The following is a 16,739-nucleotide window of genomic DNA, read 5'->3' as shown; positions in this document are numbered from 1 at the left end:
CTTATCAGGGGCTCCTAGGTGGGCTGGGACAAGGCATAGGCCAATGGGGTTACAGACTCTGATGTTTTAGGGGCAGGTACAGAGGTGCAGGATGAGCCACAATCTTTTGGGGGGTGGGATGGAACAGTCCATTTCACTCCAGGATGACAAGGACAGAAGTGACATTCGGCTAGCTAAGAAAACAATCATATCTATCTATCCTCTGCAACAATGTAGGAAAGAAATTAGGGAAGCTGAAGCTCAGTTTGAACTTAAAATGGCAACTTCAGTAAAGGCTAATAAAAATTGTTTTTATTAATATATTAATGATAAAAGGAAGGGTAAGGTCAACCTTTGTTCTTTATTAGATGTGGAAGGGAATTTAATAACTGCAGATGGAGAGAAGGAAGAGGTGCTTAATGCCATCTTTGCCTCAGTCTTTAGTGAGAAGACAATTTGCCTTCAGGACAATTGTCCTCCTGGGCTGGTAGATGGTGTCAGGGAGCAGAGTGGGCCACTGTTATCCAGAGGGAGGCAATCAGAGAACTGCTGACCTGCTTGGATGTTCATAAATCCATGGGACCAGATGGGATCCACCCCAGGGCGATGAGGGAGCTGGCAGATGAGCTTGCCAAGCTGCTCTCCATCATTTTCCAGCAGTTCTGGCTCACTGGGGAGGTTCCAGATGACTGGAAGCTGCCCAATGTGATGCCCATTCACAGCAAGGGTGGGAAGGAGGATCCTGGTAATTACAGGCCAGACAGCCTGACCTCAGTATCCAGTAAGGTCATGGAGCAGTTAACACTGAGTGTCACCACACAGCACTTACAGGATGGCCAGGGTGTCAGACCCAGCCAGCAGGGGTTTAGGAGGGGTAGGTCGTGTTTGACCAACCTGGTCTCCTTTCATGACCAGGTGACCCTCCTGGTGGATGCAGGACAGGCTGTGGATGTGTCTATTTGGACTCCAGCAAGGCCTTTGGCACTGCCTCCCACAGCACACTCCTGGGAAAGCTGCAGCCCACGGCTGGGACAGGAGCACTCTGTGCTGGGCTCAGAACTGGCTGCATGGCCGGCCCAGAGAGTGGTGGTGAGCGGTGCTGCATCCAGCTGGGGACAGTCACCAGTGGTGTCCCTCAGGGCTCTGTGCTGGGCCAGCTCTGTTCAATGTTTTTATTGACCACATGGATGTGGGGATTGAGCCTTTCATTAGTAAATCTGCAGATGACACTAAGCTGGGAGCGTGTGTCCATCTGTTGGAAGGTGGGAGGGATCTGCAGGGAGGCCTGGAAGGGTTGGAGGGATGGGCAGAGTCCAATAAGATGAAGCTTAGTAAATCCAAGTGCCCATCCCTGCATTTTGACCACAAACACCCCCTGCAACATTACAGGCTGGGGATGGTGTGGCTGGTCAGTGCCCAGGCAGAAAGGGACCTGGGGGCACTGGTCTAAAGCCCGGTTGAACATGAGCCAGCAGTGTGCCCTGGTGGCCCAGAAGGCCAATGGCTCCTGGCCTGGATCAGGAATGGTTTGGCCAGCAGGAGCAGGGCAGTGATTCTTCCCCTGTACTTGCCCTGGTTGGGCAGCACCTCAAGTGCTGTGTCCAGTTCTGGGCCACCCAGTTTGGGAAGGTCATGGAGGACCTGGAGCATGTCCAGAGAAGGGCAGCAAGGCTGGTGAGGTGCTTGGAACACAAGTCCTGTGAGGAACAAGTGAGGGAGCTGGGGTTGTTTAGCCCAGAGAAGAGGAGGCTCAGAGGTGACCTTACCACTCTCTACACTCCCTGAAAGGTGGTTGCAGTCAAGTGGGGGTTGGTCTCTTTCTCCTCACAGCAGCTGACAGAACCAGAGGACACAGTCTTATGCTGCACCAAGGGAAATTTAGATTGGATATTAGGAAAAATGTTTTTTATGGAAAGGGTGATAAAGTACTGGAATTGTCTGTCCAGGGAGGTGATGGAGTCAGCATCCTTGGATATGTTTAAAAAAAGAATGGATGTGGCACTCAGTGCCATGGTTCAGCTGAAGTGGTGTTACGGCATGGGTTGGATTTGATGACCTTAAAGGTCTCTTCCAACCCAGTAATTCTGGTTTCTGTGACTATGTGACATCACAGACCAGGCTGTGACATCACAGGATGTCTGTATGACATCACAGAGCAAGCTGTGAGGTCATAGAGTGTGCTGTGACATTATAGGGTGGCTGTGTTACATCACTGAAGGTGTTGTGACATGACAGGATGGGTCTGTGAGGCCACAGAGGTGCTGTGTGACATGATAAGTGGGTTTTGCCATCACAGAGCAGGCTGTGACATCATAGAGAAGGCTGTGACATCACAGAGGAGGTTTGACATCACAGAAGAGGTTGTGATGTCACAAAGCTGTCTATGACATTTCAGGCTGGCTGTGTGTCATCACAGAATGGGCTGTGAGGCTACATAGAAGACTCTGCCATCATAGATAAGGGCTCTGTGACATCACAGAGCAGCTGTGTGATGTCACAGAGAAGGCTGAGACAATAGAGAGTGGGTTGTGCCATCACAGAGCTGACTGTGAAATCACAGAGCAGGCTGTGACATTAAAGGGTGACTGTGACTTCACAGGCTGGGCTGTGACGCCACAGGGCAGATTTTGTGACATCACAGAGCAGATTGGGACCTCAAAGAGTAGGCTGTGACATCACAGAGCAGCTGTATGAAATCCCAGCTGACCTCTTACATCTCAGAGTGGGCTGTGTGACATCGCAGGGGCTGTGTGACATCCCTGGGGTAGTGTGACATCGCAAGGGCTGTGTGACTTCACAGTTGGCTGTGTGACATCACTGGGGCTGTGTGACATCACAGGGCCTGTGTGACATCCCAGGGGTCCTGTGACATTACGGGGGCTGTGTGACATCACAGGGGCTTTGTGACATCCCAGGGGCTGTGTGACATCACAGGGGCTGTGTGATTTCACTGAGGAGGTCACTCTGCCCCAGTTTCCCCCAGAGAAGTCCAACACTGCTCATGCACAGGGGGGTCCCCTGTCCCCTCGGGTCCCCCCGCCCCCATCGCCGCAGCCTCCCCCAGAGGATGTTCCATGAGATCGACCCCAGAGCCCAACACAGGGACGGGGGCTGGGGCTGTGGGGGGTGGGACGGGGGGACAGGGCCCCCCTGGCAGTGTCCCTTTGTCCCCCAGGGCCAGAGCCTTGGCCAGGGCTCCTTCACCCTGTTACCAACGAGGGCTTGAGAGTGCTGAAAAGTCCCCGGCAAGGGAGCAGCAAAAACCAGATTTAATATTAAGCGACAGCACCACAAAGTTCCTTGGCAAGAGTCACTCTGCTCCTGACTGAACACTTCAGGCACCCCTAGGAAACAAATCAACCACAAATCCAAACAAAATCCAGGTAATCAAACCAGAAATGATCAGACAACTGTCCCTATGTGTGGCATAGGGACACATAGGACAGTGAGGGCAAGGATAAAGGGAATACAGCCCAAAAGCTGAACAGAGCTCAAATTTAACAGTACTTAATTTATACCTTAACCTTAACTTCTACCTTCAACTTCAAAATTTAGCAAAAGAACAGAGATTAACAGTATTCAACCTAACTTAAAACCTATGACTTTTCAATTTAACAGAGGAATATCATTTAACACTATTTAGCTCAGCTTATAACTTATAGCAAAAGAACAACTCTTAGCAGCATTTAACTTAGCTTAGGCTGCATCACTTGACATCACTTACAGGCCTGACTGGCTCAGCTATCCAGGGCACTCAGAGCCCTCAGGGAGCAGCATTTCTGCCACATTCCCCAGCACAGGCACTCCTGTGTGCACACAGACACAGAGAGTCAGTGCAAGGCACCTGTGAGAAATTCCCCTGAGGGCGGGGAAATGCTCCTTGAGGATGCTTTGGCATCTCCCCAGCAGGGAAGGGTTGAGCCTGGAGGAGTGGGGGGATCGGCCCAGGCTCCCTCGTTGTTTCGGGATCCCCGAATTCAGCAAACGGGAGAGTTTCCGGCTCGGAGAGGCCCCACTCAGAGGGAGTCGCTGGCCCAGGAGAGCTCCAAGGGCTCCTTTTGGAGCGCTGTTTGTAGGGCCCCAAGAGAGGGGCTGCAGTCCCAGCCATGTTTCATCCTGGCCGCACTTGGCATCAGCAGCTTTCTTTGGCAGGGTGAGAACAGGGATGTTGTGCCACTGAGGGGACACAAACAGTTCCCAGGGCTGCTCCTAAAGTAACCAGGAGCTGGCTGGGCAGCAGCAGTGCCTGGAGCAGACAGTGTTTGTGATGAGCTCCAGAGGAGCTGAGCCCAGGGGCTGTTGGCCAAGGCCGAGGCCCAGTGAGGATTTCTCAGCTGGCAGGGCAGCCTGAGAAGGGGAGGAGGGAATGCACCAGCACAGGAACCATGGAAACAAGGGAGCATTGTGACACTGTGGGGCCTGTGAGACCAACGGGACTATTGTGACACTGTGGGGCCTGTGAGACCAAGGGGCCATTGTGGCACTGTGGGGCACTATGGAACCACGGACACCATTGTGACACTTGGGGGACACATTGGATCATGGAGACCATTGGGATACTATAATGCCCAATGGAATCAGGAAAGCATTGTGGCACTGTGAGGCCTCATGGAACCAGTGAGACCATTGTGACCCTGGGGTCCCCACAGAACCAAGAGGACCATTGTGACACTGTGGGGGCCTTGTGTCATCAGTGGTCCATTGTGACACTGTGGAGCCAAAGGAGACTATTGTGACACTGCAAACCCCCATGGTCCAAAGGTCCATTGTGACATTGTGGGTTTCATGGAACAGAGGACTCATGTGTCATTGTGGGGCCTGGGGAACCATGGAGACCATTGGGACACTCCATGGCCTCATGGAATCGTTGGAACCATTGTGAAACTAGGAGGTCTCATGGAACCCAGGGGCTATTGTGACACTGTGGGACCCCATTGAACCAAGGGTCCATTGTGATACTGTAGGTCTTCTTGCAATCAAGGAGCAATTCTGACACTGTGGGGCCCCATGCAACCAAAGGAACACAGAACAGGTCTGGATGGTTTGGCCTCCCGTGGACTGCCTGACTGGTCCAGCTGACCTTGGCATGTTAAAGGTCTCTTCTCCTCTGCTACTGGGGCTCACTGGGACAGGAAATACTGGGGCTCCCTGCTTTCCTTCCAATGGAAAAGAACTGTCCTTCTCCTCCAAGTGCCCATGGGCAGAATTGGGATTTTACGTCCAAATGTCCTTTTATCCAGGGATTGTTCCCATAGGAATATTACCAGGATAAGTCTGTTTGGCAGTGGTTTCATGAGGGTCACCTCTCATCTGTCCTCAAAACAGTGGGGAAGGCTCCATGCTTTCCTTCCTATGGGAAAGAACTGTCCTGCTTCTCCAGGTGCCCATGACCAAAATTGGGATTCTGTCTCCAAAATTCCCTGTATCCAGAAGCTTCCTGCAGACAAAACCTACCATTCCTGACAAGTCTGGCTGACCTTGACTTTGTGAGGCTCTCATCTGCCTTCCAAACACTGGGGCTCTGTGCTTTCCTTCCTATGGAACAGAACTCTCCTTCTCATCCAGGTGCCTATGTCCAGAATTGGGATTTCACCTCCAACATTGCCTGGTGTGACAGACTGGAGGAGATTGTTTGCTGGGAACATTTTGTGTATGGGGGAGGAAGGGGCAGGTCCAGCCTTGCCCGGCCCTGGAACCCCAGCACTGCCCTGCCCTGGAACCCCAATCCCCCCAGAGCCTCTATCACAGCCCAGCAGTGTCTGCCAGTCCCTGGCACAGCACAGGCAATGCTCCACAGCCACCTCTGGAGCTCCCAGCCCAGCTCCTGAGTGACCAAATGACCCCAAGTCCTCCCTGGGGCTGGGGCAGCAGAACTCAGAGGCACCAGCGGCTCCAGCTGGGAAATGGAGTGTGGGATGGGGCTGTGAAAGCCCTGCCTGGGCTGTGCCAAGCAGGACACACAAGCCCTGACCCTCATCCCCCAAGCAACTCTCTCAAGATGACATTTAAAAGGAATTACAATAATTTGTGTACTCTGAGTTAGATTCACTGGAGAAATAGTGCCCCACAGCTCATTAACATTCAGAATACTTGAACAAGCCAAGCCTCTGGGAATAATTTGATTTAAGTTTTCAAATATTTTGTGATTAATTAGGCAGGCTTTAGTAGTGTATTCAAAGTGAATGCTTTATTTTTACAAAGACACAGAAAAGATTTGTTAGGTCCTGTTTCATTTTTTTACTCCACATAAATGAATATGTGCAATCTCCACTTGACACTGAATCCAAGTACCTCCTCATGCAGTTGGAATAGATATGAAAATCAAGACACTTGATGGCTGACAATCCATCAGACTCTGTCCCTACCCCCACCCCACCATTTCCACCATCCAAGCCCTGGCCCTCAGAGCAGCCTTGTGCAAATCTGAGCTCCCTCCAGCCCAGGCTGCACCTGCAGGTTTCAGCTCCTTGGCTCCAACCCCCACCTGCTTTCCTTGGAGTAAGAGCTGCCTGAGACACAGAGGGATGTTCATTTCTAGTCAGCCAACAAAGCCAAGGGAAGACACAGCTCCATCAAATACAGAAGTCATTCCTCTGCTGGCTATTAAATCCACTTTGCACAGTAGCCAGTCTCAGAGCAATGGAAAACACTTTCTATGCCCAGCACAGATCCCAAGGTCCCCCCAAACCCTCCGTGCCCCGATTCTGCCCAAATTTGCTCTTTCCACACACAAGTCACGTGCTGAAGTCAGGAGCTTCCTCCATGCCCAAAGGGAGGAAAAGAGAGAAAGTGGATGAAGAGCTCTCCTGTGCAGAGCCAAGGTCCAAGTGGCCCTGCAGTGGGAGCCACAACTCATCACGTTTGTGTCCTTTGGGCTCAGGGATGGTGACATTCAGAGGCACAGAAAGGTTTCTTGCCAACAAACAGGAGTTGAACATTTGAACAATTTAATAACCATCACAGACTTTCCTTTTTCTTGGAACTGTTTAAACCTGCTCTGGACTGAAAACCCAGAAAAACACCAGCAGCTCACACCTGTGGCCCACCGAGGTCTGGGACCCTGCATTCCAGTGCCAGAGGGACTGAGAAGAGACCGAGTGAGCCAACTACAACCCACAAAAAGAACTTTCTGAATTGCCATCTCTTCAGAACTCTGAGGGGGTTTATTTCATATTATTCATGCTTGTGAACACTTTACTTGTTAAATAAACTGATTTTTTCCACTTTTCTCCAGGGAAGTCTTCTCCTGAAATAGTAGGGAGAGGAGCCGCTTGAACTTGATTTGTAGACGGACTCCTTTTGGAGGTTTCGTCACAAAATTTGTCCTAAACCAGGACGAACAGTCACAATTGTACCACTTCACCAGTGGCACAACTCCCCAGCTCCCAGGAAAAGAAAGGACATGTAAAGTTATCCAAACATTTGGCCTGCTTTGCTGCAAAAGTTGTGCTGCATAGACAGTGCAGTGTGGAAAGCCAAGAGAAGCTGCAGCAGGTGGCAAATCTTGGGACAGAAGCTCGACCTTGTTCTCCATGAGAGGTTCTTGTCAAGAGCAGACAGGAGAAGATTCCTGGAGAAGTGGAACAGCTTTGCAGAAGTGCAATGAAAATGAAAGAAAATATTTAAGATGTTTTCCTCTTTATTTCTATGCTCCCCTTTTCCATGTTGCACGACTTCTCCATGGCATGAATTCCAAATGGATCTCACCTCTAAGATGGGTCACTTAGCAAATTCCAAACAGTCTAAAATACCATGAGCTATACGCAGTTTTCCTTCCCCTGTTTTTACTGGAAAGCAACGCTGGAGACATCAGTGCAGTGCTTGGGTCAGGTAGGAATCCTACAGCAAGGGAATGTGCCCCAAGGGTGTTTGAGCCTCAGCAAGGACAATGCACAGCAGCGACACAGCAGAGGGGATTCCTCTGCCAGTGTGCAGGAGTCAGGACTCTGGATCTGGGCTCCACACTGCAAAGTTCCCGTGTCTGGACAGACGAAGGGGCTGTCCCCGGGGCGCGCGGGGCTCGGCCGTGGGGCTCGTGGGGAGAGCGGGGAACGGACACGCGGACAAACGGCCTCGGTGCTTCAGTTGCAGAGGCAGCAGAGGCGGCGGCGGCAGCAGCGGCGGCAGCAGCGGCAGCAAAAGCAGTTTTTCTCTTCTTTCTCTTTCTCTTCTCCCTCTCCCGCTGTCGGACACCTTCCCCTCGGTGTCCTTCCCCGGTGTCCCTCTCCTCTCCCCGCTTCCTTCTCCCCATGCCGGGCCGGGCCATGCCCCCGGCCCGCCCCCGGCCCCGGGCGGGGCTGCCTCGTCCCCGGCCCCGCCCGCCCCGCCGCGGTCTCGCCTCCGCCCGGCTCTGGCCGTGCTGGCGGTGGCGCTGCTGGGCGGGCATCAGTGCCTGGGGCTGGGCCGGCATCGCCGCCCTTTGGCTCCGCCTGGCCCGAGCCCGGCCCCGGCCCCGCCGCAGGGTCCGGCGCCGGCGCCGGCGCCTCCCGGGCCCCGCGGAGGACACACGCGGCACGGCCGCTCCCGCCGCCCCCGCTGCGGCTTCCCCGGCCCGAGCTCCGCCGCTCGGCAGCGCGGCCGCCGGCCCCGAGCCTCCCGTGTCCCGCTGCCGAGAACGAAGGCCTGGGGATGGCCGGCCCGAGGCGCTCGGGGGGCGCTCGGGGGCCGCTGCTGGCCCCGGGCCGAGCGCTGACAGCCGCGTCCCGCCCGCAGGGAAGGCGCAGGAGGCCCTGCAGGAGCGGTACCGAGTGGGTTCGCTGCTGGGGCGCGGCGGCTTCGGCAGAGTGTTCGCAGCCACGCGGCTCTCGGACGGCGCCCCGGTGAGCGGCGGGGCCGGCGGCGGGCATGGAGGAGGAGGAGGAGGAGGAGGAGGAGGAAGAGAAGGAGGAGGAGGAAGGAGGGAGAGGAGGAGGAGGATGGAGAAGGAAGAGAAGGAGGAGAAGGAAGGAGGAGGAAGAGAAGGAGGAGGAGGCAGAGGAGAAGGAAGCAGGAGGATGGGGCTCGGCAGGGCGGGCGGCGAGCTCAGCCCGCTGCTGCCTTTGGCTTGCAGGTGGCCATCAAAAGGGTGCCACGGAACCGCGTCCGGCGCTGGGGCGAGCTGGTGAGTGAGCGGGGCCAGCGGGAACAGCCGGGCCGTGCCGGGCGGGGATGAGGCGAGGCCCGGCATGGGGGAAGCCACCAGGACGCCTCGATGGGGAGCGGGCGTGGGGCCAGCGCAGGGCGCAGAGCATCCCGGGCTGGCTGAGGGGTTCCCCTGCCCTGGCACGACATCAGTCCCACTGGTGGCACCGTGGTCCTCCCGCAGCCCGACGGCACCAGCGCACCCCTGGAGATCGTCCTGCTGGACAAGGTGTCCACCGGCTTCCCTGGTGTGGTCCAGCTGCTGGAGTGGTTTGAGCTCCCCAACAGCATCGTGATGGTGCTGGAGCGGCCGGAGCGGTCTCAGGACCTCCTGCATTTCATTCGGGCACGGAGGTTCCTGTGTGAAGAGGTGGCACGGGAGCTGTTCCGCCAGGTGCTGGAGGCCGTGCGGCACTGCACCAGCCGCGGGGTCCTGCACCGTGACATCAAACCAGAGAACATCCTGGTTGACCTGGCCACTGGCCAGGCAAAATTGATCGACTTTGGCTGTGGCACCTACCTGCAGGACACAGCCTACACTGACTTTGCAGGTGAGCCCGGGCAGGGGTGTGCTCCTAGTCCCACCATCTCATGGCCCAACATCTCACAGGCCAAGCTGGGTGTGGCAACGAGGATTCTCCCTTTTGCTGCCAGTCAGGGTTCTGAGTCTTTACCTGAGCTGCTTTTGAGCGGGGCTGGGTGGGGAGGCATCTTCCAGCCCTGCTGGCAGTTTTTGCCCACCACTCTGCCTGGGGCTGGGGTTGGAGCAGCAGCAGCCAGCCTGACAAAAGCACCCATGGGTGGGGGTAGCAGAGGAGGGGGCCAGGACCAGTGCACCAGCCAGTTTGGTGTGCAGGCGAGAGGAAGGGCTTGGACTGCTCCACTCACTTTGTTTTCATAATATTTTATGAAAACATAAAATATTGGCTTCATAATATTTTTGGGGCACTGCAGGCAGGGAGGATAAGGACCTGTTTATTCCCCCAGCCCTGAGTGGGTTTTTGCTTTACATGTCATGGTCAGGCCTTGCTGGGGCTTCTGCTGCCCTCTTCCAACACCAGTGGCTTCTTGTCCAGCCCTGAGTTTGTACACAATCCCAGGTGCTGGCGAGAGTGCAGTAGTCATCCCGTGTGCCACTGGGGCAGCCCCTGCATGCCCAGGGATGCTGGGGCCAGGCTCTGGAAGCAGCAGCATCCCCCTGATGAACTCCATCTGTATTCCACAGGAACACTGTCATACAGCCCCCCGGAATGGACCCACTTGGGCTGGTACCATGGCGAGGCAGCAACGATCTGGTCCCTGGGCATCCTGCTGCACCAGATGGTCTGTGGGCAGCACCCTTTCAGGAGGGGCCGGAAGATCAGCTGGGACCATCAGCTCTCGCTGCCACAGCGGCTCTCTCCAGGTGGATCCTCATCTCTGGCCACGGGGGAATACCAGTGCTGGGAGACAGCAGCGGGCTCGTGAGCATCTCGCTCTGGCAGCCGCTGAGGAGGTGGCACATGTCCTGCTCTCCTGCTCTCCTCCATAACAGGGAATTGATAGGAAAGTTTAGGCCCAGCTGGGAGCACAGAAGCAGCATGGCCTGGGCATGGGAAGAGTGGGGCAAAGCAGACAGGAGCCTTCTATAGCTGACCGGTGGTTTTTGGTTTCTCTGCCCAGAGTGCCAAGAACTTATCAGGTGGTGCTTATCCATGCACTTCTTGGACAGACCTTCCTTAGAAGACCTGTTCTGTGAACCATGGATACAGGATATTCACCTGTCATAGATGAAGGGAGAGAGCCTCATGCACACTTTGCTGCAGGGCCCTGGTAAGTTACAGCTCCACACATGCTCTGGCAATCAGAAGCAAGGAAACCCAGACTTTTTTCCTTGCCTATATCAATGCACTGGGGTTGCTGGTGGGAACACGCAGCCCTTGTGCTGGAGCTGAGCTGCTCTGCCCAGCACTGGTGGCTGCCATCCAAGGTGGTTTAGCTTGTCCCAGTTGCCTGGCAGCTGGGGCCCTGGGCAGAGCCCTGACAGCCTGGTCTGACCCCCAGGGAAGGATAAGGAGCCCCTGGAGAAGCTGTACTAGGTGGGGCTGCTGGAGACAGCGAGGACAACATCAAGGATGATAACCTCTTCCTCAACTTGGACACTGGCAGCTGAAGATGATGAACTTTTGGCACCTTCTCCAAAGCCAGGCTCCACAGTGAATTTGCAGATGAGTCCACAGCCGGGGAAATGCTCCCAGATTTGGGCATTGCTCAGACTGGCTGGGAACAAAAGGTTCTCCTTGTTCTGGGGCAGATGCAAGTTCAGTTGGCTGCCCAGCTGTTTTTTGGCAGGGCTGGGGGCATGGGTTGGGGTGGATACAAAATGGGAGTTGGCTCCTGGCCCTGCTAACAGCCCCCACCACCCAGCATGGCCTGGGCTGAGGCTGGGGCTGGGGCAGCCAGCCCAACACAAACAAACCCCCATGGTGGGAGCAGAGGTGGGACTCTAGAACCTGTGCAGAGGCTGCTTTGCTTTGCAGGCGAGGAATGGCTTGGGCTGCTCCACATCCCTTGTTTGCTTTGGGATCATTGTTATTTTGGGAGGCAGTGCAGGAGGGAAGAAAGAAAGTGTGGGCTTCTCTCCCCCATGGGTGGGATCTTCCCTAGCATGTGGGGGTTGGGCCTTCCTCAGACCCCTGACAGAGATAAGAGTTTTTTTATTGTTTCCCCTTGTCTCTAATCACTTTTCAACAGTTTGTTGTTTGTTTTTCTCGAGGAAGCGTTCATTGTAAGGTCCAGTCGGGATTGGGAAGTGCTTGGGAGCAGCTGCAGCGTGGATGGGCCGTGCCCTTGGAGAAGGCTGAGGACATCGTTTGGGACCAGCTTTTCTTCCAGCGGAGGATGGCATGAGGTGAGTCCCCGTCTGCTTGGCATGGTGGGATCAGAGCTTTTGGGAGATGGCAACAAGCACAAGGAGTCTCCTGCTCTGGGCAGCTGCTGAGGGCTGGATGTGCTGTGGCTGGCTGCAGGCTGGGAATGTCCTGCCCTCCTGCTCTGCTCCCAAAGGCAGCAGTGATGGTCAGCTCTGGGCACGGCTCTGGGCACAGCCAGCATGGCCTGGGCTCTGTGGGCAGCTGGGACAAGGGGACAGGAGCCTTCAGCTGACGGGTGGTTTCTGGTTTCTCTCCTTGCAGCCAGGCTCTGCGGGTGCTGAGGCTGCTCTGGGCTCTGCCAGGGCTCTGCTGGGCTCTGCCCTGGGCACAGCTGGGCTGGCTCTGCCCTCCCATTGCTCTGACAGCTTTGCATCAGACGAGCCCATTTGAGCACAGTGCCTGAGCTTTCTGCTTTGGCAGGTGAGTGAGACTCTCCTGCAGGCCAGGAGATTACAGCTGGGGACACACATCCAGTTGGCAAGGACCCAGACTCTCCACAGTCCCAGCTGACCCCCTGAATCTCCGCAGGAATGCCTGGATCTCCACTATTCATTCTTCATTTCTTTTTGGCTGGAATTGTGCAGTTGCACTTTCTTCCTCCTCTAGAAGTGCCATGAGTGGCCAAAGCTGGCAAGTGAGCCGTGTTCCTGAGGCAGTGCAGTCTGGAGCTGATGGATGGAGAGTTGCCCTTCCCACTTCCAAACCAGAGCAAAAGGCCGTAAGTGGGATTTTTCATCCGTAAGAAACCCCTGACAATTTCAGAGGGAATGTGCAGCTCATTCACAGAGTGAGAAGGAAGGTCATCTTCTAAAGGATTTGAGGTTTGACAGAGTTTAGATTCCCAGTCGTGTCTGGTGTTGGGAGGGCCCCAATCAATTTCCTATTGCTTTGACCACAATTTAAAATAACAATGTTGGAAACAACCCCCAAAAACTTTAAAAAAGTCTGCTGAGGTCAGTAAGATGGATCCATGCCATCACACATTTACAATGTAAATAACTGAGTTCTCTTTTTAAAAAGATCATTTACCTCTTAATGCAAAGTTACAGAAGTTGTTTCACTAACACTTGGATTTTATTTGTATCTTTTACAATTCATCTAATTGTTTTTTTTTTCTTTTTCCTTTTTTTTTCCCTAAATAGAGGTCCTGGCCCTCTTCCAGCCAAAGGGGAAAGGGCCCCACCAAGCCTTGTTACCCACAGATAACATGGTAAAGCTGAACACTAAAGGACCTTGTGGGCATTATTCTGGAATTAAAAAGGTGCCAGCTCCATGGACAACAGAATTATTGTTCCTAACTTGAATGAGATTGAGCAAAAAGAATGAAGAATTGTGTCACTAAAGTACTACAGATGTCTGTAATTTGTAAAACTTTGATAGTCAGCCAGAACCTTTGTTTGCCAAAACACTACAGAGTTTCACCAAGGGATCAGTCATCAAAAATGTTTTGAAAATGTAAAGACCAAGGTAGCCAAAGCACTCAGTGTCACTAATTGCTGGGCACGTTCTCAGCTGAAGCTGGGAGGAATGGGGTTCCCTTGGAGGGCTCACCCTGTGTGGTGGCCAGAACTCTGTCAATGGGCTCTGCCTCGTAACGGAGTCAGTGAAGGGACAGTTACAGAAAACTCTGCTGTGAGACACAGGAATACAATGATCAGTGAGACAGGATGCACTCAGATTTCCCGTCAGGAGAAACCAAACCCTGTTATAGTTCTAGAGGCTACAGTGTCAGAAGATTTCTGTGCTTTACCATCACTGCCAATGTCAGTAGAACTTGGGGTGCTGCAGCTGGTCAGTGTCAGTGTCACACCACTCCCAGCTGCAGGGCCACCATTTAGGCTCCTTCAGCAACAAGCACACAGAAGACTTAGGGCCCAGAGAACATTTTCCACCCAAAGAGTGCCTTGGGTTTCAGAAACCAAAAGCTTCTGGTTCACCCTGCGCCCCATGTGCGCTGCCCTGTCCTGTGGAGTTGACATGAATGAGCTGAATGGATTATTAGAATAGGTAGCAAATGATGCTGTTAAACTGTCCAATAGCACATCCTATGAGCTCCAACAAACAAATGGGGACTCCAGGGAACCGCATGGCCTCGGATTATCTGCTTGCTGGCCAAGGAGGAACCTGGGCTATCAGGGGATGGGGATGTTGCACTGCTAGCAGTGATGGGTTTGAAGGCCAACAGTGAGGAATCACCTTGACAGAAAGAGCAGTAGAAGAGTGGCAGAAAGAAGAAAATTCTTCTTGGTGGGATTGGCTTCATGGCTGCCAAATTAGAGGCTGCTGTGAAATGCATTCGTGGCAGGGCCTGTCATCATTGCAGTGTGTGCACTTGGTGAGTTGCTGGGACACTGTGCTGGGAAGTGGAGTATTGAGACCTTCCTTAAAAGATAGAGTATCAAGAAAAGAGAGTCATTTGGTAAATAAAAGAGAATAGCAACAATTTAAGCATGTTTTAAAAGGAACATGAATAGTTCTGAGTAATGAACTTAAACTGCACTTAATTGTAGAACAAGAGGAGTTGCCTTTATGCCTAATACCTAAATCTGAGCTGTGTTACTGAAAGAATTGTTACGAAGGTTGTAGTTGATTGTAGGTCTCAGGACCGATCAAAGTACCAAGGCCTGAACAGGTTGTGATCAAAGCCTGAACAGGTCCTGAGGCAAAGGTCACCTCTAGATGAACCTTCCAAGCAAATGTATTTGTATCCACTCATTTAAGAAGCATGATTAACAACATGATCAATGTATATGTTCCTTGATAAAACATGGATTTATCTTTCTGTATTTAGAAACAGACAAGGCCCCATGTGGTCTTGTTTGGGGGTGAAGGATCAGAGTCAACTCCCTTGGTTCCTCCTTCAGCCCTGGCCAGGCTTTGGGAGAAAGCAGTCAGGAGAATGAAAGCAGATGTTCTCACACTAGCAGTGATGCCAGCTTGTTTGTTTAACAGTGTAAAAGCTGGGTCCTCTCACAGCTTTGGGGTTGGAGCTTCATTGGCTGCAGAGGTGGAGGCACCTGCAGGAATTCCCAGTGTCTGGGAGTGGCTCTCCAGTCCTTGGCTTCCCCCAGCTGATGTGTGGCTGTGGATGATGGTAAAGCCTGAGGCTAACTGGTGATGGATCTTTCCTTAATAACTCCAGGCAATCTCTGGTAACAATGACTGGATGCATTGCTGAGCTTTTTTGTAATGCTTTGCTAATGATGATGTGCTTTGCTGAGCTTATCCTTTTGTAATTCTTTGCAGCTGTGCATGATATAAATGACACAATTCCTTCACTTGGTGTCTGTGTCTTTGGTGCTGACCCTGCCCACTGGTGAAACAGGGCCCCCTCCAGCCTAAGTGTTACCTGGGAAGAGAAAAGCCATCACTCCAAATGTCCCCCCTTCCTCCTTGTTCCCCCCACTTTATACCCTGAGCGTGATGCCCTATGGTCTGGGGTATCCCCGGGGTCAGTGGGGGCCACCTGTCCTGGCTGTGTCCCCTCCCAAGCTCTCCCGCAGCCCCAGCCCCTCTCCAGCGTGGCCAGAGGAGGGGCAGGCCAGGCTTTGGCTCAGTGGGAGCTGAGCAAGAGCAAAAGCATCTCTGTGTGCCCAGCCCTGTGCTCAGCACCCGGCCCAGCAGCGTCTCAGTGCCAGGGTCTGTGCCATCAGTCCCTGCCAGGGGTTTCCATGGCACCTGCCAGGCCAGGTGACCCAGGTGTGGTGTCCCAGTGAGGGCTGCCATGCAAACAGTGCCCAGCACTGCCCCTTTCTGTCTGCCTGACCCGGCCTTGGCCCTGGCCCTGGTGTTTGCTGCTGGTTCCGCGGCGCCTGACCGGCCCGCGCGGCACAGGGCAGGCGTCCACGGCACAAACCCATAGCAAGGGCTCCCCTCTGGCTCTGGGCAGTGACAGCAGCCCTGAGCAATGGGCTGGCGCAGTGGGCTCGGTGCAGTGTCCATGGCAGCAGTCCCTTGCAATGGCCAGTGCAGGTTGGGATGATGATCCACCCTCACAGCCGGCCCAGGGCAGGTGTGCGGTGCCCTTCCCCACAGCCTGTCTGCACAGAAGCACTTCCAGGGCTCTCTGCATTTCCCTTCCCTCACTCCTGAGTCACTCACACACCTCCCAAGGACCCACTGGGAGCTTTGAGCTGCAAGGAGTGCAAAGCTGGTCTGTCCTTCAGGAGTTGCTCTCATTCTGCCCTGAGCCAACTCTGGATTTGTGGTCATTGCAGAACTTCCTGTGTGTCTACAGCATTCCTTGCAGGGCTCTGCCTTGCGGAGGGGGAACCTCCTTGAGGTGCCTAGGACTTGGCACACACTTGAGGAGTGTGTCTGTTTTAAATAGGGAAGCTTAGGAGTTTTAGATTGCTTCAAAAAATAAAATAAGAAAACCCCTCTTTGCCTGAGCGCAGCCATTTCTTCAAGCACAGCAGGTCCCAGGTGACTGAGCAGAGACAGGACGGGCTTGGGCTATGTGGAGCAAGGTTGTCCACACTGCCTCAGACCTCAAGGCACAGCTTCTCTGACTAGGCCAGACATCCTCAGGAGAGTCCCTGGGCCAATATCAGTCGCTGAATGCTGCAGCCACCTCTGCTCTAAATTGAACAATCATAAAATATACTCTTCAAAGAGGAATGTGGATTTATTGGAAGCTCTTGCAAATAGTTTTCCATCAGTATTGTAGGAAAACTTCCTAATGGACTGTACTAGAGCAGAGGGAGATCTGGGCATAGCCATGGTTTG

The 16,739-nt window shown here is 53.7% G+C and overlaps 1 protein-coding gene across 1 annotated transcript; it reads left to right on the top strand.

The window, feature by feature from the left end:
* The first annotated feature begins 585 nt into the window (after positions 1-585).
* LOC144247847 (serine/threonine-protein kinase pim-1-like) lies at positions 586-15,289 on the top strand. The gene is made up of 11 exons (XM_085564039.1): positions 586-760; positions 5,545-5,629; positions 8,369-8,798; positions 9,029-9,079; positions 9,284-9,650; positions 10,325-10,504; positions 10,762-10,911; positions 11,143-11,989; positions 12,273-12,431; positions 12,596-12,729; positions 13,154-15,289. The coding sequence occupies exons 1-7, from the start codon at positions 586-588 to the stop codon at positions 10,866-10,868; spliced, it is 1,395 nt and encodes a 464-aa protein (XP_085420165.1). The 3' UTR covers positions 10,869-10,911; positions 11,143-11,989; positions 12,273-12,431; positions 12,596-12,729; positions 13,154-15,289.
* The last annotated feature ends 1,450 nt before the right edge of the window (positions 15,290-16,739 follow it).

The sequence above is a fragment of the Lonchura striata genome, chromosome 32, assembly GCF_050655825.1.
Source record: "Lonchura striata isolate lonStrDom1 chromosome 32, ASM5065582v1, whole genome shotgun sequence".
In the NCBI taxonomy this organism is placed as follows: Eukaryota; Metazoa; Chordata; class Aves; order Passeriformes; family Estrildidae; genus Lonchura; species Lonchura striata.
Note: the sequence above shows the minus strand (reverse complement) of the source record. Positions and strands in the feature narration are given on the sequence as shown.

What these genes read in the sequence shown, in the direction of transcription:
- LOC144247847 (XM_085564039.1), top strand. Translation starts at nt 586, where the DNA reads ATGAGGGAGCTGGCAGATGAGCTTGCCAAGCTGCTCTCCATCATTTTC. An exon ending in AGCCTACACTGACTTTGCAG is followed by an intron (nt 9,651 to 10,324) that starts GTGAGCCCGGGC and finishes TGTATTCCACAG; the next exon opens with GAACACTGTCATACAGCCCC. An exon ending in GCCACAGCGGCTCTCTCCAG is followed by an intron (nt 10,505 to 10,761) that starts GTGGATCCTCAT and finishes TTCTCTGCCCAG; the next exon opens with AGTGCCAAGAACTTATCAGG.